Here is a 22,896-nt window from a genome sequence, read left to right as displayed (position 1 = left end):
GAGTGGAGGGGGGTGGGAGGGATGGGGTGGCTGGGTGATGGACATTGTGGAGGATATGTGCTATGGTGAGCGCTGTGAATTGTGTAAGGCCGATGAATCACAGACCTGTACCCCCGAAACAAATAATACATAATATGTTAATTTTAAAAATTAATAAAAAATATAAAGCATAAATATCTAATTAACCTCAGCCTAAGCAAAATAAATAATAAATAATCCAATAAATCATGTGTTTTATAAGTTACAGTTTTCCTAGCATATTTAAGATAAATACATAACTATTAAAAGAAAAAATATTCACGTGCCACTTAAAATCACTCTGCAAACTACCTCCAGCATGCATATAACATTACAGGAAATTTGCTCTTACTCTAGAACACAGCTGATTCCATCCAAAGCGAAACCGCTTACTGGTATTCTCCGTAAGTTCCTATTCAGTCTTCCGTACGCACCTATTTTATCTGAAATGCCAATCAGTAGTAGCAAATGCTGATCCCAAACGAAAGCTTATCTTTACGCTAATAGCTTTTCTTATCAACTGCTAGATCACTATGCCCTCCACACATTTGATCTGTCACTTTGTTTGAAATAATCCTTTACCCTAATGTTCTTCACTGACTATTAATAAATTATGAACAAACAGCAAAAATAATTACCCTTTCACCTAGGAAAACATTGGTGACTACGACTTAATGGTCTACCAGTGACATACGGCTTTACCCAGCATAATGGATGCAAATGTGTAACAAGATATGGGTAAGTTATTTTCACACAAGCTGTCACTTGTCACACAAATTACATGGGCTTCTTAGCTGTTTAATTCACAGATTTTAAAAAAAAAAAAAAACGAATTCCACTCACAATACCTGCATCACTCCTAAGCTCCTGGGGAGAGCAGAGCCAACCCACGAAACCACCAAAGAATAAAAGACCATGGCAGCAGGACATTGTATGTATGAAAATTCTGCTGTGAGTGGTGAAAGGAATGTTGGTCAGAGTCACCGAATGATTCAAAAGCCTTCAGGGGCGGAGAGAGAGACCCGAGATCAGGAGCAAAGCCCAAATCTGGTTGCCATATCAGAACAGGAACTCGCTGAGCCAGCCGCGTGGTTTATGGATCTGCCAAGCCTGGACAAGGTGAGGCTGGGGGGTGCTGCTGGCGCCATACAAAGGCAATGTTAAGGTCGGCTGCTTTACATCATCAATCTACACCAGACAGAGCCCTCAGCACGGTGCTCTCCACGCACATTCCTGAGGAGCAGTGACTGGGGACCGAGGGCTGAGCAGTCTGTGTTGCCAGGGGGCCCTGGGGCCTGAGGCTGCAGCTGTGTGTCCAGCTTCGGCCCAGGGCTCTGTTACCATTTTAGGAAACTAGCAGATGCTTTTGCAAACTGACCTGGTTTTAGTCACCGCTCTTATATCTGAGAGCTGGCCCATTTTACATTTTACCTCCTTATAACAAATAATGATATTAATAATAGCCAATACTGGGGCGCCCGGGTGGCTCAGTCGGTTAAGCGTCTGCCTTTGGCTCAGGTCGTGATCCCAGGGTCCTGGGATGGAGCCCCGCATCGGGCTCCCTGCTCGCTGGAGAGCCTGCTTCTCCCTCTACCTCTGTCTGCCGCTCTGCCTACTTGTGCTCTCTCTCTCTCTCTCTCTCTCTCTCTGTTAAATAAATAAATAAATAAATCTTTAAAAAATAATAATAATAATAATAGCCAATACTGATCCAGTCCTTAGCATGTACCAGGCACTGTTCTAAGCAAGTTTCCATGTATTCACACATGTAGAATCATAGAAAGTTTGACCTGGAAGGAGCCTTAGCTATTGTGGGGGAAGGAGCCCTGGACCGATGCCAGGAGAAATGAGGACTTTGACACCTATTGTCTGGGAGATTTTGAGTGAGTCCTGCCTCTCCCCAGGCCTCAGTTTTCTCATCTGGTAAGGCAGTCAGAGGGATGAGAGGTGATGAATAGGTTTCTAAAGGAATGCCAATCCTGAGCCTTTTGACCTGTTTGGGACACTATGTTGAGTGGGATTCTGAGCCACAATCCATTAGCCGTGTCTGCTACCATGGGCATGGGAGCAGGGAGTAAGCATGTCATCTGTTTGCCATCTCCAACGAAAGCATCTCTAAGGTCCCTTCCTGCTCAAATTACTTGAATTCATAGTTCCAGCCCAACTGTGTCACTAAGTGCAGTCTCCTTATAAATTAAAAAGAGAAAGAAAGAATTTGCTTTGGGACCTGGATGCCTCATTTCTGTCATAGAGCATGTGACCTTTACAAGTGATTTCATCTCTGTCTCAGTTGATTCACCTACAAAGTTAAGGATAAAAATATTTAACCTGCATCGCTGTCTCAAGGATGAAATAACGGTGTAAAGTCCGCAGCACAGTACCCCGCACACAGCTGATGTTCAATGAAGTAGAAGCTACAATTGCTGTTTTCCTTCTCCTCCTCCTCGTCCTCCTCCTCCTCCTCATCAGTCTATCAGCCCCAAACTGGATTTACAACATGTTCTGACCCATGATTTGTAATTTAAGGAACATATGCTTACAACAAAAACTGATTACTGTAATTTTCCTTGAGAAATAAACTTAAGCTCCTTTCCAAGGAAAAATCATTTAGATATTTCATTATGGAAAATTCCTCAAATACACAAAAATAGAAGATATTATAATGAACCCCCATGGACCATCACTAAGTTTCAAGAATTATCAATTCATGGCTACTCTTGTTTCATCTATATTCCCACCCACTCACCCCTCTTTCAGACAACCTGGATTTTTTTAAGCAGATCCCAGACATTTCATCCGTAAATATTTCAGTGTCTACCTCTAAAAAATAGAAACTGTTCATTCTTCATAATTTTAAAAGTATTTGTTAACTGAATGACATGGCAATTGCAAGGCATAATTAGGAAATTATTTTCTCACATCTCTAATAATATTCCATAAAAGTCACTAACAAGTGTATGCATTAACAAAATAATAATAAGGGGCTGGCTCACGAGGCCACGTGGGAACTGTGGTATGCATGATTTATTAGAGCTACACAAAGTGAGTTATTTCATTCTTTCAGATATTTATGACACCGCTAAAACACTGAATACATCAACATCAGAATTAATCATGAATAATATTTAATTAGTGCTTGACAAGGATCAATTTGGCAACTCTTTTTGTTCTTTCTACTTCCCCCAAATAGAAAACTAGTCATAAACTAAAGTGTTTTATTTTTTCCATCTGCTTCTGGTAAAGCGCATCCCTGAATTGCAAACTTAGTTGAGATCTCCTGAACTTTCATATACCCAGGTAATTAGACTCAGATGCTGTCCGGACTAGGATTATAAATCAAGTCTGTATATGTAAGCAGAAAACAGACTGCTCACACCAAAGTGGGTGTTGCTGTTTCTCACGGACCTGCCCGTGGAGCCGACAGGCCCCACATCTGAGCAGAGCAGAAAGACGCTTTCATGCATAGGTCCCATGTCAATGGACGACCCCTTCTCTCACCTCTGCAACCCCCAGAAAGCACTGATTATAAACTGAATTCTTTATTTACAAAAGAAAAAAATCCTTTGGGACACTCAAACAAAAATTCTGCCCAGAGCTGCATTCGTAGGTGCAAGCCAAGAGACTACGGCACACAGAAGTTACGTACCATGACATCTTCCCAACCAGACTGTTAACATCCAAAGCACGTGGTGCCCCGAAGAACTTCCCAGTCAGGGAGTTGTGTTCTCCTACAGAATGATTAGGAGAACTTTCAATCCATTGTTCTGTAACAACATCTGCATTCATTTAATTTTAACAGAACAGCAATATTTGTTTCAGTTAAGTTGGTATTTTAAATTGCAGAGCCGAAAGGCTCCTGGGTTCTTGAAGATATCTGAAAGAAAGTATTAAATGGTTGTTTTTAATATGGGGTGGGGGTGGTGTCATTCTAACAGATCCCTTTTTCTTTATCTCTGACTCATATCAAGTGAAACTAGGGCTGAAATGCCTACTGGAGACAACACACAGCATCTTAGAAGACTTGGAGAACGGGAAATCGGCTAACACGGGTTAGGCTCCATGTGCCAGGCACGGGACACCCTGTATCTAACAGAAGCCCCACAACAGCCCTGGGGTGGACGGGTATGGTCATCAGCTCACGAAGGAGAACACAAAGGCTCGTGTGGTGAGATGAGGCTCCAGGGTAGCTAATACCGATGAGTCAGGAGCCCAAACTCAGGCCTTTCTGACCCCATAGTCCAGGGTCTGTACCATATAAACTGATCCCCTATAATGGATCTTCCAGCTTCATAATTATAATAACTCATATTACTGAGCACTACATGCTGCTAAGTGCTTTAGATGAATCACCTCATTTATTCCTCACCTGTGTTACTCTTATTCCCGTTTTACAGATGAAAAAAATAAGGCTTAGAAAAGATATGTGAGGTGTCCACCATCACACAGGGAAGTCATCTGACTGCAGGGTCCTCTCTCATCCATTTTGCTTTATCTACCTGAAAGGCAAGCTGGGCCACAATACTGATTATATGCCAGGGACGACACTCTGAAGTTCTGAGTTCCCAGAGATTTGTAAAGACTGCTGACTGCCTGGGCAGGATTAAGAATTCTAAGCCCTCCAACAGAGAACGCTCAACACACACACACACACACACACACACACACACACACACACACACAGCATAAGGACACAAACAAAAAATGGGTACAAACTACAGTTGAGTGATTTTCACAAGGGGGAGGAGTGGTAAGAATGGAAATGACCAGAGTTTATCATAAAAAGCTAGGCTCTAAGAAGATATGACGGAGATAAAAATTCTATCTGGTTCTACCCTCCCTGGGCCAAATGCTGAAATTCCCTCCTCCATGGCTTGGGAGATGAGGTCAGTGGATCTTGTTTCTGCTCCACTAACTTTTCCACACGCAACCTGATAGCTTCTGGAAACAAACCAATGATTACGAGATCATTAAAGTATGTTATTTTAATTAAAGGAGGGTCCTCTGGAGAGGGGCAGTAAACCTGTTAGTGGTCAACCCAAGCACCAGGTGAGCATCTACTCACCCAGGCCTATCGCACCATCCCTCCTTCCCTGTCTACCTCCACATCACAGCCTGACTGGGCCCAGTTCTGCTTTTGTACCCACATCAAACTGGGGCAGCCCACCTAGAACCTCCCATGTGATATTCTCCAGATATGCCTCGAGAGGTGAAAAGTTATGCATTAAAGCAGTAATCACCGCAAGAGCTAAGAGAGAGGCTTGAAATTCAATAGGGCTTTGAAAAAGAAAAGAAAAAAGAATGAAAGTCTAGACTGCCAAAAAAATAAATTGGCATTGTTGTAAAATTGTGTTGCACAGCGAGAATACAAATATTATTCATGTTAAGGAAAGGGCTGACCTACGATGTGATTTATAGGCACTTCAAATGCAGTACAGGAAGTAAACGGAAAAATTAGGGTGCAAGGTCACCGAGTAGGCAAGAGTCAACTTAAGGGTAAAGTTAAAAACTTTAGGAAGAGAGCACACAGTTCAGCTTGTCATATAAATTAAGATCTGTCTTCACTTTGAAGAAATGGGGAAAATTGAATATTAAAATGGCTACGTTACTGAAGGCATTTTCTTCCCAATGCGAAAGAAAACAGGAATACTTGTTAGAGGGTGAGAAACACTAAAGGGATATTTCATAAAGAAACAGAGAGGAGGTTGATGCAATCCCAGAACCGACCTTGTTATCCGTCAGTAATGTAAACAAACAGGGCAACAAATAAAAGGGCTCTCGAGGCCCTGTCCTGAGCAAGAGGAATCAAAACCAAGTTTTGTTTTCAGGGATGTGTTGCTTCATTTTTTTATTAAAACAGTCTAAATGGATTTGGACGGCTCCTAAAAGTCTCAACGGCCAGGGAGTGACAATTGAAGCAGAAAGGGGTTTTCAACTCTGGAGCTGCAGGGACTCTGCTCTCTTAAGTCATCTTGCTCTCTGGCCATTCTGTTTTAAATACCGCTAGCATTAAATGCTGTCTTTTGGGGGGTTTTGTGTGTGTGTGTGTGTGTGTGTGTGTGTGTGTGTTTGTAAGAGATTGTGAATGTTTCCCAAAGAACCACTAGAGGGCAGAGCTTTGTGATGTTCCGAAATTACTAATTGCTAAACCAGCCAAGACCTCGGAAGGGCGCGTATCCCTCCTGGTAGAAGAAAACAGGGCTATGGCAGGGCGGAGCTCAAAGCCGCCTGATACAGAGTAGCCCAGAAGTGGGCGCTCCAAGCTGAAAGGGATCAAGACCGAGCATAGGCTCAGAGACACCCAATGGCCCGCACCGTCCACTGCTCTTAAACAAACGCACACTCCACCCCCGCACGTGAGGCTCCTTTCACTGCAGTCCTTCCCTTGACCAAGCCCCTGATGTTCATTTTACTGTGATTTCATCGGCATATAAAATATTGGGTGAGGGGTGCCTGGCTGGCTCAGTCGGTAGAGCCTGAGACGCTTGGTCTCAGGGTCGTGAGTTCAAGCCCCACAGCTGGCGGGGAGCCTACTTTAAAAAAAAATACTGGGTGAGAAGAGGCGGCAAATCAACTCTGGGCCTAAAGCATCCCTTATTTTCAGCCCCCATCTAAAACTCTGCCTTCTGTTGGGCTGTTAGCTTGCAGCAACCAGAGCCGAAGATGAAGGGAGCATCCTTAGAGCTGCGGTAATGCAGAGAAAAGGGGCCCGGAGAAACCCCTGGAGCAACCCTGAATCAGTCCTAGGCTGCCCCTGAGCGCTCCCACAAAACCCAGTCACTTCGGCCTCTGAGAGGCTTTCTCAGGCTGGAAGACAAGAGAATGTCTTTGCGGGGCCCTAAGTCCCTGCACAGCCCCTGTCCCGTGCCTGAGAACCCGAACACAAGCAAATTACGCCCTCATCACCCACTCCTGCAGGAAGGGTCCTCATTAACCCGTGTCCGGTGTGTCTAACGGACAGAAATCTGATCTCAGCCAAGGGTGTGGGAAGAGGCGATGGCAATTTTCTCTTTCTTTCCAACTCTGAGTTAGAGACCCATTAATAATTATTGCCATTATGAAAGCAGGTACCTGGACAACTTGTTAATTGTCTTAGTAAAGATACTCCTAAGGAAAGAGCATGGCTTTTGAGGCTACACTAGGGCTCTGGAATTATCAGTGGATTTCAGTAGTAATTCAGGGTGGGCTCTTTTGCTTGCTATCCATTACCCCTCACACCCCACTCCCAACAGAGAGAAAGAGAGAGAAAGGCCTCTCAGAGCTTTCCATCAGAGTGGAATAAGCCTTGAAATCTATCCAGTGCTGGCTCTGGTGTTTACTACCTATATGACCGTGGGCAAATCAGTGGGACTATCAGAAGTCTACTTCAGTAGGAAGGAATTACAACGCTCCCCCCTACCACTGCACACATAAAAGCAGCCCCCAAAGAAAAGACACACTATAGGGTATTTTGTTAAGGGACAGCCTGGTGAGGGAATTGAAATAAGCCTTTTGTAAAGTAGTATGTGTTACTCGTCCTAGTCCTAACTGAAATCTGGGTTTAATGACTAATGACCACATCATGACCAAGCTCCAAACCGTACGCCATTTCCCTCTTTGCGGCCTCCAACAGGCATTAATGCCAAACCTGGTCAACCACTGGCTGGTTTTTATTGTTGTTGCTGCTGCTGTTTTAGGCCAAGTTCTCTGCTGGGATCTGCCAAGACGGAGGAAAGCCCTGGCAGTCCCCTGCTAGTGATGCCCGGTCACGGGGTTCACTCCTGGGGGCTGAGAGCGCGCCCCGCGGAGAGGACATCAGCGGGCGAGGCCCCCCCCAAGGCCAGGAAGGTGGAGGAGCGTGTTACCGTGGCTGCTAGCGGCTAAACGAACCATCAGTGCTCAGATACGTAACACAGAGCAAAAAAGGGTCTTGAGAGTCTTCAAGATTTCCTCGCAGGGCCATCCTTACAATAACCCAGGCAGTGGTTTCTGTAAAAGCCGGATTAGATCATCTGTGCCCGGCCTTTTAGAAGTTTTCACGACAGATGGAGGGACACAGCTTTAGAGGAAAGCCCGGCTCACATCCGTCTACATTCATTATTGGCCCTGTTCTCCGAAATGCTATATGTTATCTTGAGCCTGTTTGTTTTTATCTGTCAGAGTGGTTTATTGTTAGGGAAATGTGGTGTCAGCTGACTCTTCCCCACCATCAAAGCCGCTTCATTAAAGTTAATAGTGTTTGACTTGCAGAGATCTCTTACCGAGGTAACCCAAGAAAGCCCCTGCTGGCTGTTATTTTTCCGGCAGTAAAGGCACCAAATGGATGCAATAACTGCATGAATCTTTTAGGAAGAAGGAGAAAAAAAAAAAAAAAAAAACCTACCACATGACTCTATCTAGTAGCTGCTTAATAAATGCACCTTGAATTCATGAGGCTAATGCCACCCTTCGGTTCAGGACAGGTCGCAGAACTAAATGGCCTATGTCCTGCCTCTGCCACTCAAGGCTCCGTGGCCTGGGTGGGGCTTGTCACTTCCCCAGACTGAACTTGAATTTGTTAATCTCAGAATTAAGGGGGTTAGATTATAAGGGAGCTTTTTCTTTAAATCGGGGAACCCTCTGAACAAAAGTAATCTTGCAATGAAGCCTGATGTATAAAGCAGATAAAAGCAAACTTTTTCCAGCTAAAGGGAGAGAAACCAGAAGTCCCTCCTTCTCAGCATATCTACCTCCCTCCACACTGCCTCGGTCTACACCCACCATCATCCCTTCCCCAGGGATCCTGCCCAACCTCCGTAGGCCACCACCCCCCACCCTGGACTTCCTGGAACAGCATCTGAAATCTACTGGCCTCGAAGGAATTATCTTTAAGGTCTTATCTGCTCCGAGTCTGGATTCTGTGATAAGCAACTGGAGTCAAACCACATGGGGACAGTTTCTAATTAATGTAATAACTTCCTGAAAGTCTCTGCTCAGTGCCACACAACATTGAACGGTTTGGCTTTGGCTTTGTTTTCTGTCCATCTTCTAATCACTGCTTTCTATTGTGTGCTGTCAAATTTCCCTTCACCATTGGAGTAGTGGGTCTCAAGCAAGCTTGGTCACCTCTGGGTCACTGTCACTTAGTGCTGGTTAGTTCAGTTTCAAATGTCAGTGGGACTCAATTTAAATCTCATCACCTCCCTCCCCTGCAGGGCAGGCTGCAGCTGCGAGTGTGACTCTTCAGCATGCTTCCTCACCCAGTGGGCCACGCTTTTGGGCCAGAAAACCAGCAAGAGAGTCAAAGCCAGCAGCCCTGCACCACAGCGCGCACCTGCCCGCAATCCACTCGGGCGATCTTCGCCACATCACCCAGCGCACGGGCAGGCTGCCTGGCCACCAGCCCCGCAGCCTCCTGCCATCCTTCTCCGGTCCTCTCCTCTGCTAAGCAGGCCAGCGGACAAATGTGCAAGGCTGCTGCTACCCAAGCAGGTGTCCAACAGGGCACCTAAAGCCAGTTTTCCCTTCTTGCAAGCAAGAGGGAATTTCTCCCCTCATTTAATTTGTTGAAGGAATTACCCCCCAGCCTCTGCCGCTCCCTAATGGAAAGGGGGGAAAATTACGAACACTGTTGCTCCAGAAGGCTACAGCCAATAAGACTCTCCCCTCTCTTCCTTCCCCCAGAACCTCCATGAAAGGCCTTCAGGATGAGAGAGAAGGCCTGAGTCAATGACTGGAGGTAGGAGGAGGACGTAGTAGGCTGCCCCATAGTAGGGGGAAAGGTAAGGGATGGAGAAGGGAAGGAGAAGGGGGCACGCTGTCATTGGCTTTCTTTAAAATGTTGCATCTGCAACCACACTTCTAGTACCACAGAAAGAAATCCCACCAAACCTCCTGTACACATGTACCACTAGGATATCTACCAGCTTCCATTTGTATTTGTACATGTGGTTAGACTTGGACGGGTACCTCACAGCACCTGTGTCAGACTCTGGAGAATCCCAAACCACACATATGGTTTTATTTTTTTGGCCCAAGTCCCTGCGGGACAGAATAAAACAAGAGCAAAGAGAACCCTCCCTCCCTTCCTTCCTTCCTTCCTTCTTTCCTTCCTTACTTCTTCCCTTCCTCCCTCCCTCCCTCCCTTCCTTCCTTCAGCTCTGTCTAGGGAGCCTTTCCTTACACCAGGCAGGTGCTAGGCACTTGCTTGAGGCCATGGCAAATAAAACATGTTCCCTGCCTGGCCATGGTTACTTAGAACTACAGAAATAATTCCACTTGTATAACACTTTAGCTTCACTTTTCCAGAAGCTTTTATACCCAATAGTTCATTAGGATCCTCACAATAATGGTTATGGTAGATATAATCACCGTTTACAACAGAGAAAATAGAAATACAGCCAAGTTAAGGGACTTGTCTAGTCCCACCACTAGTTAAGTGCATCTGACTTCTGGTCTTTGGCTCTTTCTGTTTGACCAAACCGTACCCAAATGTATCCTGTGATTTCCTCACAACCACTATCACAATGACTTTACATTCCAGATTTTCCAGGATCCTTTCAATTTTAAATATTCTGTTCCTTTGTCTTCCAAATTGTGCTTATCAGACCACTTGAATTAGTTCTGAAAATACAGTCACTTATATCAATTTTAGGTTTGAAAAATATAGCCATCGTGGGCTCTCTTTCTTACTTTAAACATTCTGAAGTGAGATTTAGACTTTAGAGCATTACGACTATGCAAGAGTCACAGTTTTTCAATCAAATCATCCTTTGGTGTAGAAAATTATGTCAGTACACACATTGTTTAAGCTATTCTGAAAACTACTCTGACATTCCTTTTACTAATCTTTTTCCTGTTTCAAATGCTTCCATCAGGCATTTCTGTCAGGCTTCTGAAGGGTCCCACATGCACACTTCCAGTGCAGAAATGTGTTCTTTTTTGGTTCACTGGAATCTTTCAGAATGTCTGGCACCGAAACAGATTGGCTTTAATTAAAAGGCTATGATTTCTGTGAATTCCCATTAAGCTAGTGAAAGAAATCTGCATTTAAAAAATACAGTTAACACATTAAGGCACACTTGTACTGAAAAATGCTTCATGTTTAAAAAACTACTTAAGCAGATGAAACTAAACTGCCTGTGATAAAAATGTGCTCATTTTTAGTAAAATCCTTCACTTCTGAAGAGAGGGGTTAGTTCAGTACATATGTGCCCAATTAGCCATAAAAACTCAACTAGACATGAACCATGCAATCCTCCAATCCGCCTGTTGATGTTAAAACATAGATCCTATTAACAGGCATGTAATTTAAATGGTTAAAAAGTGATAAAGTACACAACTATAATCTGATAGGGTTTGAAATATGATACTGCTGGACACCGATGACAAACCAGTTTTGAATTATGACTCCGGCAAAGTCTGAAATAGCTCAAGCATGTTAATTAGTGATCCACAAATTCAAGAACTGCATTATATTATGTTATATATTCTATTCAATCACACCTCTTTACCCACCAGCAAAAGCATGTCCTCTAATATTCAGAGAGGAAAGCCAGGTGAAGCTTTTTGAATTCTAGGTCCTGGATACCCTAGGAACACCTGACATAACTTTCCCTCATTCAACTTACTTATCTTTCAAATGTGATCTAACTCAAGCTAGTTTCTCAAGGAACAATATTCCAGAGGACCCATGAAGTGCAGAGAAGTTCACGAGTTACTGGGAAAATGCATAAAGAGCAATCAGTATGATCACTTCTTGCCACATCAGTGAGCCCCGAACTGTGTAAGGGACACTCCCACATAAGCATGGGAAAGCCCGTGATGATCAAGAACTGGGAGGAAGATATCTGAATCACTTGTTATTAGCTTTATTAGAGATACATGTGAGCTGATGTACCTTACTTTTTATTATAAAATAACACCCTACACATTTATGGGATACGCTTGAGCCCATCAAGAAGATCCTGATGGCTCACCACTGACCTGGTGTCCTTGCTTTGAGAATCACTGCACTGGGTGCTTATAATATTAAAGGCAGGATTTCTTTGATAACCACTTATAAATAAAATAAAATAGATTATTTTGGAAGGCAAACTAAACTCCCATCATCTCGCTTGACTGTCTCACCTTTTTAAATGGCCACAAAATAGTGCACTGCTGGCCCCTTGATGGTGCAATTCGTTATCTCCAGTTATCTCCCATCCTTAGAATCAGCTCCTCTGGCCTGATCCAAGCCCTGTTTGCGCAGGTTCAGCAAATTCCCTCTGCTTTCATATTCATTGGAAAAGAGAAACATATTGTAACACCATTCTCCAAATACCATGCCACGATAGCAAATTTAGCAGATGGCTAGGAATAGTACACCCTACCAGAGGACCTGAGCTCTGTCAAAATTACCAAATGAGAGGCTGAATAATGTGTTCTAGCTGGTGTCCCTAAAATAACTAGTTTCTTGGAGGAGAAGGAGGAAATCAGCATGTGGACACTGGCCAATCAATCTATGAACCACTGGGTATGAAGACCTCCATTCAAAGTTCACCAAATGTTACTGTGGCTTTACATCAGTAATTAAACTGTGAAATTCAAGAAATAGATGCTGTCATTGCCACCTTCCTAACCAAGCTCAGATTCATGGCTCCTTTCCATTTTCTGCTGCACCTCTTCTGAGTGGCATTGTATCGTGCCTGGACGGGTGCAGTAGCCTATCATCTTTCACACCGCTGAAAAGTTAATCTTCCAAAAGTCCAGCTCTGATAAAATTGCTCCCCTGATCAAAAAACTTGAATCATTGGTTACCATCACCTGTCAGCAGAATTAAGGTCACATTCCTTAGCCTGGGATCCAAGGCACTTGCCTCTTTCTGATGTCCTTTCCCACTTCACTCCGAGCAATCTGCAAGGCCCAGTCCTCTCTGTACAGACTCTCCCGCATTTGCTCCTGCAGCATCCCCCCACCTAGGGTACTATCCCCTGCCTTCATTCCATTCCCTCATCACCTCTCTGAGTCGAAATCCTTCCCTTGGGTAAAGCCTAGAAGAGAGAAATTCCATCTTTGCTATAAAAAGTGCAAAGAACAATATCTGGCTTAAAAGCACTCATTAAACATTTTCTGTTATTATTGTGGTTACCACTGCCCCTGTGAGCGTGCCATGAAGGTCTTAATCTTCACAGACAGATTAACCCCTGCTCCTACAGGATGTTTAACTGTAGCTCTCTTATGATGTACCTAATTACTTTTTCTTTCCTCCCATAGTTATTTAACTATACATTTCATCTCCTATTATGGACTGTGAGTTTCTAAAATAGATCCGATTTCATTCGCTTTTGTATTTTCCAGGTTAGAATCCAAGGCGTTACGTGCAAATCTTTGAAGAAAAATGTTAAATATCATGTCAAGCCACAAGGGGGCATGATTGAGCTACTGTAACAGTTGAATCCTCTTCGAGTTAGTAATAAATTAGGTTTTAGAATTGAGAGGCTTTTTTCCCTTGAAGGTCTATTTGTAAGCCTGTTTAAAGTAAATATATATGCATTATGTATGATTACAAATCTACTCATGTTGACATGGAAAGAAGGCTGTGATACAGTGAATTTTAAAAAGGAATAAGCAAAATAGAATGTCTGTGATCCAATTTTTGTATAACATCTAATCTTAAATATACGTGAGAGAAATAAAAGTCTGGAAGAATATCCACCAAAATGTTAACAGCTGTTATATCTGGGAAGGGGGGGAGAAATAGAGGGTGGGAACATGGAGGTTTTATTTTCTATTTTGTACCTTTCTGGATTTTTTTAAAATAAACAATACATATTAAATTTTATAATCAGAAAAATAAAGTCACTTACTTTAAGAAATCTCCAAGCAAAGTGTTTATTTTATTTCTCTTGTTACCTCACCTCCAGCCCCATGATATATTTAAAAGTAAATATTTTGGGAATTTTCTGATAAATTAAAGCAAAGAATCCCAAATTCTCTTGGTACATGGTGCCCTTTAGTATCTCAGTAATTTTTTTATGGCATCCCTTGGATGAAAGAAATACTTAACAGTTCCATTTATTAAGTGTCAAAGTCCAAACAACTTACGAAGTATTTATGTCCTAACAATTTCATGGCCATTTGAAAGAATAATATACATAAAGTGAAAAAAATGATTTTTATTTCATTCTTAAATGGTCACAATTACTTATTAATGGACTGTGTACACCTCTTGGGCACCATACAACTTCTTAAACTTTGGAACCAGACTGGACACTGCCACTCTCATCTCCTACTCCACACTGATTTTCATTAGGTACTCAGTTTTTATCACAAGCTTCCAACCACCAAACACCCAGCTTCACAAAAATATGACACCATCGGAAGGAATGCAGCACGACCTAATGTTGAAACTATGAGCACCTCGAGCTAGTAGTTCTTGGGCATCCCACAACTGTCAAGTATAGTTGTGTTTCCCTTAAAAATTTAATATATTTCACGGCACCCCTGTGTGTTTACTGCAGCACCCCTGGGTGCCATGGTGCACAATTTGGGAACCAGTAAATTCAAATGATAAAACTGATTCCCTGTAAGGCTGGCAAAGGAGGAGAAACTCATTAAACTAGACTTGAAGTTATTCCAACCTAATAACTCAGTCAAAACTATTTTGTTTTCTCTAAACCAAAGTCTTCGGGGAAGGAGAAAAGGATGGTGTGGGAAGCTGGGCTGAGCACTGGGTTCTGGTGATTTCCCTATACCCCCGTTCCACCAAAGTCCTCTGCCAATGATTCTGGTACTCAAAACTAAGAACCAACAGCAGCCTCCAAAGCAGCATGTTCCTGGGAAACACCCACATTCTTTTCCGTGGTGTCTAGGATCTCCAACCAACCTATTCACTTTTCCGCCCCTCCACCCCAAAGTTGGAGGCTTTACAAAAATGTAGGAGAGCACAGCAGGCCCCAACACCGAACTGCTAACTGAGTTGACCCTCATCTTTCCCTGGGGAGCTTCTGGGACCAAGCCCCCCAGTCAAATACAGAACTGCTGCTATCCAAATCCATTTGCAGTCTGGATTTAAAAGTATTTTTTTCTCTAAAGTTTATTTTTTTTTTTAAAGATTTTATTTATTTATTTGACAGAGACACAGCGAGAGAAGGAATACAAGCAGAGGGAGTGGGAGAGGGAGAAGCAGGCTTCCCACGGAGCAGGGAGCCCGATGTGGGACTCGATCCCAGGACCCTGGGATCATGACCTGAGCCGAAGGCAGACGCTTAATGACTGAGCCACCCAGGTGCCCCTTCTCTAAAGTTTAATGAGCCCAATTTCACATCTTGATTTAGTGAGATGGCTTGTGCTTTTCTATTATCAATTCAAACATAATCAAAACAGACTCAAAAGGCATCTCCAACTTGTGGGGAAGGAAGTTCGAAGCAGGGAGTGCTTAAAGAAGTTCATCAAGACCACCGAGAGGTGGAAACAACACAAAGGTCCATATGCACATAAATGAATAGACAAGTGTGGTCTATCTATCCATACAATGGCATATTGTTTGGCCTTAAAAAGAAAGGAAATTCTGACCCATACCACAACATGGATGAACCTTGAAGACATTGGGCTAAGTGAAGCAAGCTAGCCACAAAAGGACAAATACTGTGTGATTCCACTTATATGAGGTCCCTAGAGTAGTCAAATTCATAGAGAGAAAACAACGGTGATCACCAGGGGCTGGTGGGGAGTGAAGAATTCAGAGTTATTGTTTAGTGGGTATGGGGTTTCAGTTTGGGAAGATGAAAAAGTTCTGGAGATAGATGATGGTGAATGGTTGTACAGCAATGTCAGTGTACTTAAGATCACTGAATTGTACACTTAAAAGTTAAAATGGTAAATTTTATGTGGGGTATATAATTTGATTTTTTAAAAATCAGTGATGGCTTTCTGGTAAGGGAAGCCCTTGATTTAAGTGGAATTGCGTCCTTCAAAGTCACTTCAACAGCTTGTAGCAGACCTAGAGATAAGTCCATTTGGATGATCTGGTATTAAATGCACACATGATGTTTCAAAACCCAAGGACCTGTTCTAAAGGAAACAATGTCTAAAGAGCAGTAGCAGAGCAGGGATAATGGAAAAGAGCTCCCACCTCCTCCAGGCCTTCTTCCTAAGAAAATTCAAATTTCCCCACAACTTCCCAACCCTTCAGGCACAAGTGTGAAAGCCTCACTCTTCTTCCTCTCAAGTTGATAATGCACTTTCCCTATGCTGTAAATCCAAGGCATGACAAATAGGACCTAGAAGAACTGCTTGAAGAGATAGGCAAATGCAAACTGACCCGGGTTCCAGAACTCAGTGTCCTGGGAGGAAGGCTTCCTGCGAGATGTTTTCTTGTTATCATGTAGGACTGATGTTGCTAAAGGTCCAAGGCACTAGGCTTGCTCCTTACTTGAAGTCTGGGGAGGAGAGGGGGTTTCTGTGGAAAACCTGGGAAATGCTGGAGGATACATTCTCTCCAAAGGCTCAGAGGAGTCCTGTAATCCAGAAATTTGAATTCTGCAGATCCTCACGCATTGATCATTTTTAAAATATACCTAGCTCCTCCCCTCTTGACCTCTATTTTGTAAGTGGCATCCAATCTCAAATCTTTAGTCTTTTTTATTTCTCCTTTTGTCAACACATTCCATCAGTCATCAGACTATGAATTCAACTCCAGCCATACCTCTTCCATCAACCTGTTTTTCCTTGTCCCCTGCCATCATACTAGTTTATGTCCTGATGACTACCCCAGTAGACTCCTCCCTGGTCTTCGTATTTCTATTTTCTTCCCTCGTAACAGTCAGCATCAGAAGAATGTTCCAGATCACAGTGCTGAGCATGTCACAACTATGCCTAGAACCCTTCAGTGGCTCCCCATTACCCACTGGATAAAGAAGACCAGACCCCTGAGTCTAGCATGTGAGATTCTTTGTGGTTCTCACTCCAACCTGCCCTCCTAGCCACGTCTCCCACCTAGCCACGTCTCCCACCACAGGGAACCTAACCCTATAGTCAAGTCAACTATTTTGCATTCCCTGAATGGACCTCAAGGTTTCCCATCACACCCAGCCCCCCCTCCCCACCAGCCTCATCCTCAATCAGTTTTGAACCCACTCCTCTTCTCCTTGTCTTTTTTTAAAAAACGATTTATTTATTTAAATGGGGGGGCACTCGAGAGCGGGGAGAGGAGCAGAGGAAGAGAGAGAATCTCAAGCAAACTGCCGTGTGAGCACAGAGCCTGACTCGGCGGGGCTCAATCCCACAACCCTGAGATCATAACCTGAACTGAAACCAAGAGTCCTACGCTCAACCGACTGAGCCACTCAGACACCCCTCTCCTTGTCTTTATCCATCTTTGAAGTCTGGCTCAAATGCTGGGACCTTGTGAAATCATTGATCTTTTCTTTGAATTCTCCCAAACACTTCGATAGTAGGGATCTCATAGTTCATAATACACTCAGCTTGGTTTAGTGTCATAAGTTTCAAAATAGTCAATAGTACAGTTTTGACCCTTAAACAACACAGGGGTTAGGGTTACTGACGCCCACACTGTGGAAAATCCAAGTAAGCTGTACTAGTCTATGAACACGTGTTTTTTATGGTATATGTATTATATACTGTATTCTTACATTACAACAAGCTACAGAAAACGTTATTAAGAAAATCACAAGGGGGGGCATGCCTGGGTGGCGTAGTCCGTTGAGCCTCCACCTCTTGGTTTCAGCTCAGGTCGTGATCTCAGTGTAGTGGATCAAACCCTGGGCCAGGCTCTGCACCCAACGCAGAGTCTGCTTGGGGTTCTCTCTCCCTCTGCCCCTCCCCACCATGCACTTGCGAGCATGCGTGCACTCTCTCTTGCTCAAATAAATAAATCTTTAAAAGAAATCTTAAGAACAGAAAATACATTCATAGTACTGTATTTATCAAAAAATATCCACATTTAAGTGAACCCACACAGTTCAAACCCGTATAGTTCAAAAATCAACTATAAAGTATTCCACATTGAAGGACTATAAACGAATTTGAATATAAAACTGTGCTATCATCTCTTAGTTTCCCCAAATGCCTAACATGATGCTTTATACATAAAAGCATTTAATGTCTGTTGAATAACATTTAACACACACCATCAAATTCCTAAACCTTAATTACATCCTTAAGCCAGTGATAGTATTCTTTTTTCTTTCTCGCATCACAGACGTTTTTTCTAATGAAATCTTAGATTGACTCCCAATATGTGTTTTATAGGAAGATTTTATATGTATTTTATATACAGAGTAAAGCACATGTAAGTGGCATCTCATTTTCTATACATTTATTTTAAATTAAAATTTACAGCATTTCTTATTATTAAGTGAACTATGAGAATAGGAGGCTGTTTCAGTGAATATAAAATTTGAAGCAGAGGGTTAGGAGTGGTGATTTGCACTCAGCCATTTCCATATCCAGCTTATTTCTGTGTTTTGACTGGTTTCACATGATTCAGAAAATCCTGATTCACACAACTAAGCCACAGTGTGCAATTTTACGTGAGTGGACATTGGCAGGGTGACGAATTCCATTTTTTTAAAGCTCACATCCAGCCTGCTATGTCTGTGACACATTAAGAAAGCCATACACAGCAATTAAGAACCCAGAGTCAGATTTAAATCCTGGCTCTCCTCTGTTTAACAATGCAGACCGTAAGCAAGTTATTCAGCCTCAGTTTCTGCATCTGAACTGGAAATAATAATGGTTCTTCCCTCATAAGAAGTCCTTCTTGTACAAGAACAAGACAGCTGCACAAATTAATGCCTCAATAGTCTTCAGTGTGTTAAGAGGCAGGCAGTAGAGGATACACTGAGGTGTGCAGCTTTAATGTTTTATTATATACTGAACCGTTATTTAAACATTTATATGTGTAAAGCATAAAGAATAGCAGTATAATGAAACCCATATTCCCAACTGGCAATTACTGTTGAAATGCCCAGTGTGCCCCTCCCTGATCCCGTTCCCTGTCCTCCCCAGTGAGGACTGTTACCTTTGCCATACTTTTTTTTTTTTAAGATTTTATTTATTTATTTGACAGAGAGAGACACAGCGAGAGAGAGAGAGAGCACAAGCAGGGGGAGTGGGAGAGGGAGAAGCAGGCTTCCCGCTGAGCAGGGAGCCCGATGCGGGGCTCAATCCCAGGACCCTGGGATCATGACCTGAGCCGAAGGCAGACGCTTAACGACTGAGCCACCCAGGCGCCCCTGCCATACTTTATTTTTAATTTTTGTTTAGCACTTACCCTACTACTATGTGCCAGATTCTGTTCAAAGTGCTTTCCAAAACATCCACATCTCCCCCTCCGCACAACCCCACGAAGCGGAGAGCATTACTGTCTGCATCCTACAGATGCGGAGCGTGGGGCACAGGGAACCATGTAAGAGCAGGCTCAGTTTGTACACGGAGCTGCCGGCATCTGAACCCAGGCAGCAGGCCTCCAGAGTCTGTTCGCCAACACACCCAGGCTGGACACAGTGTTAAGGGCACTCTCACACTCCCTACGTGACTGAACACAGACTTAACACCCACCACGTGCCAGGCACCGTGCTGGGCACTGCAGAGCTTAAGGAAAAGCTTCTTCCTTGCTGGCACCTGACAGTCCCCAGAACATTGGTTCCTCCCACAGGTGCTGACTCCGGCTCTCTCACAGGCCCAGGCAGCCTGTAAGCGCCTGGAGGGGCCATGTGTGGCCTTGAGGAAAAGGCAAGCAGGCCCAGCCACTTCACCTTGGTGTTGGCCAGGGTGGTTCTCTACAACAATCAATCCCCAAGGAACCACGGGGAAATTCCAAACTTTCTGCCCCCACTCCCAGCCTCTTCCTCATCAAGGCTTCCTCTGAGAAGTGAACCACGTAGGGCTGCGCAGGAATCCGCAGCCTTTGCCAGCAAGCAGGCCAGTTGCAGCCTCATGGCCCAGCCCACAAGGAAAAGACCTCAACTTTAGCGCATGTCACTCCCCTAATTATTCCCTGTGCCTGGAGTCCAACAATAACAGAGCGTTTTTTCACAAGCAGCTCCCACCACGAACCTTGCAGCCTCATGCGTGCAGCCAAGCACTGAGAAGTGCTAAAGGGTCAGGGGGTTTGTGTGACCAGCAGTCCCAGGCCTCTGGGGGAGAAACCCGGCCACTTTCTAGTCCAAAATCTGGCCCCGGAAAAACTGCCTGAGGCCTCAGCTGCCTCCAGGGCCTACTTCCTGGGGCTGGACTGGGTCACTGTGGGTGGGGCCCTAAAGAAGCGCCAGCAGATCAGAAAGCAGCTGCTCCCAAGCCACCAAGGGAAAGAAGCAAGGGGTGGGGGACAGGAGACTAAAGAAAGATGTTTCCGGGGCGCCTGGGTGGCTGAGTCGTTAAGTGTCTGCCTTCGGCTCAGGTCATGATCCCAGGGTCCTGGGATCGAGCCCTGCATCGGGCTCCCTGCTCAGCGGGAGGCCTGCTTCTCCCTCTCCGACTCCTGCTGCTTGTGTTCCCTCTCTCACTGTCTCTCTCTGTCAAATAAATAAAATCTTTAAAAAAAAAAAAAAAAAAGAGAGAGATGTTTCCTCCAGGGTCACATTCACCAACTGCTCCCAAGGCTATACTATATGGCAAAGATTGGTTTTTTAGTAAATTTATTTACTAAATACCAGTCCTGGCAGATACTGGGATTGGGGGGTACAGTTCTGGGATATAACAGCAAGTAAAACAGCAAAGTCCCCTGCATTATTGAGGTGGGGGGAGGCAGCAATAATCAAATTAATAATTTCAGATCGTGATTAGTGCTTTGAAGAAAATAAAATATCATTGTCCCATGGGGTGGACAGGGAAATGAATATGAGCTAAGATCTAAATGAGGAGGAGCTAGCAAAGCAAAGGCAAGGGAAAAGCATTCCAGGCAGAAAGAACAGAAGTGCAAGACCCCGAAGCCTCTGTCTGATTAAATGCTGATTAGGGGGTTAAAAAACGTTTGATGAAAAACCAGTTCTCTCAAAATTGTAGTACATGGTAGAGTTATTTCCTTAAGAGCATAAAGATCAAAGTGCTATGTTGGAAAGAAATTTGTCCTTGGCTTTAAGTGAAGATGCAAAAAGAATGTCTGTGAATATATATTTACATTTATATGTCTCACAAGGATCTTTTTAAAAAGCCTTTCATGTCCTTTATCCTTTAAACTTTTGTAATATAGGTTGAAAGCATGATACAATCTTTAACTTCCAGCTCCTCATGCACTGAAAGATCTTTCTCCTAGAACTAATGAAGACATCCGTTCTGTCCGGATGTAATTTACCTCCCTTGTTCCAGAATTTGAAATAAGAATGCCATGTACCTATAACTGCAACTATGTAAAAAAAAAAATTCGTGTGCACATGGATTAAGGCGATGGGAGAATAGGAAGGGGTGGTGGTAGTTTTTCATATTCCTTTGTTGTTATTAAAACTGGGAAGAAAAGAATACATTGTGCATAACCGTGCAATTTTCTTGTCTTTGTCTTAATAAATGTGTTTTTAACTGCTGTTTATATCCCAGTTCCACCATCACTGCCACCTACAACCTGTCCCGGCTACAAATAAGTTGAAAAGTGCACGAGGTCTTCACAAACCCTGGTACAGTGAGTGCGTCGGCTCACGTACAATCCATGTGCACCCTTCTTTCTCTCTGTGGACGGAATTTCTTGGGGATCCTTCGAGATCCCGGCCATATTTCGCCCCTGGCGCTTATTAAAACCAGGTGTGCGGGAAGCGGGCGTTTTGCACAGAAAAAGGCTTCGCCTGGCCCAAAGCTCCCCCTTCCGGTGTGTTTTCTAGAAGGGAGTCGTGAGCTGAGCAAAGAGAAAGCTGGCAACTCGTCCGGGGCCGGGCAAACGGGGTGTACTTGTCAAGACAGCCCCGCGGCCCGGCTGCGCCAGGGCCAAGTGCGCAAGGGCAGAAAGTGAAGCCGGGGCCTAGAGAGCCGGGGACGAGGGACAGTGCGCCTCCGCCCCCAGGAGTGTGGTCCGCGCGCGGGCGAAGCCCCAGAGCCGCAGCCCGCCGCGCGGCGCAGAGAAGGAGCGCAGGGGCAGCCGCAGGGCCGCCGCGGATCGGGGCTGGAAAGCCCGGAGCGCGGAGGAGCCGGCAGAGCCCCCGACCCGCCGAGCTCGCCCGCCGCCCGCTTCCAGAACTTGGCGCGGGGTCGCGCGGCGCTTACCGTCGGCGGCCGGTGGCGCTCAGGTCTCCAGGGGCCCGGCGGGGGCAGGGGGCGCGTGACAAGCGTCGGGCCCGCGCGCTCCGAGCTGGGGTCGCGGGCCTGGGGGCAGCGCGGCGCCGGGTGCCTGTGGGCCGCTCGGCCCGCGACCTTTGACCCGCGGTCAGGCCTGGGCGGGCGAAGACCGCGCCCCCTCTCGAGCGCGCAGGGAAACTGGTGAGAGAGCTGGAAGAGCTTCGCCCCGCTCCGCCTGAACCCGAACTGCAGGCCCAGCCTCTGGGGTGAAGGTGTTGGCTACTTGTGGGGGTCAGAGGTTTGAGTGTGGGCGCTTTCATCAGACTCTAGAGCTGTTCAAAGCAGAGACTAGAAGAAAGAGGAGCATTAGGTTACAAACGGCTAAGGGGCAGAGAAGAGGGAATCCCCAAAAATATGATTCCACATTTTTTAAGATTATTTATTTATTTGACCGAGAGATAGCACAAATAGGCAGAGTGGCAGGGAGAGGGAAAAGCGGACTCCACCGAGCAGGGAGCCCGATGAAGGGTTCGATCCCCGGACCCTGGAATCCTGACCTGAGCAGAAGGTAGCCGCTTAGCCAACTGAGCCACCCAGGTGCCCCTGGCTCCACATTTTGAGCGGCCACTTCCTATTCCTTGGATCAAACGGCAAGCCAACTTACTTTTTCCTTTTCTCTAATTACTGTTTTTAAGAGCCCTTTACGAGGCTCTGTAC

At 44.7% G+C, this 22,896-nt stretch overlaps 1 protein-coding gene across 9 annotated transcripts in view; it reads right to left on the bottom strand.

Annotated features, from left to right (window-relative positions):
- Window positions 1–22,337, bottom strand: part of LOC118543989 (uncharacterized) — a 170,650-nt gene extending 148,313 nt beyond the window's left edge. For 4 of the 9 annotated variants that reach the window (XM_078058246.1, XM_078058243.1, XM_078058245.1 and 1 more), the window contains exons 1-2: window positions 22,168–22,337; window positions 3,665–3,746 (exon numbers count right to left, since the gene is read on the bottom strand). Coding sequence is in view for 3 of the 9 variants with exons in the window: in XM_036105478.2 (XP_035961371.2) it covers window positions 3,665–3,672 (8 nt within the window). In the remaining 6 variants the exon portion in view is untranslated. Of the gene's footprint in view, window positions 1–3,664; window positions 3,747–12,102; window positions 12,243–22,167 lie in introns of all 9 variants that reach the window. The other 5 variants (XM_078058244.1, XM_036105479.2, XM_036105485.2 and 2 more) reach the window with 3 other exon arrangements.
- Between the last annotated feature and the right edge of the window lie 559 nt (window positions 22,338–22,896).

The sequence above is a fragment of the Halichoerus grypus genome, chromosome 11 (assembly GCF_964656455.1).
Source record: "Halichoerus grypus chromosome 11, mHalGry1.hap1.1, whole genome shotgun sequence".
Classification (NCBI taxonomy): Eukaryota; Metazoa; Chordata; class Mammalia; order Carnivora; family Phocidae; genus Halichoerus; species Halichoerus grypus.
This window is presented reverse-complemented; position numbering and strand designations above follow the sequence as displayed.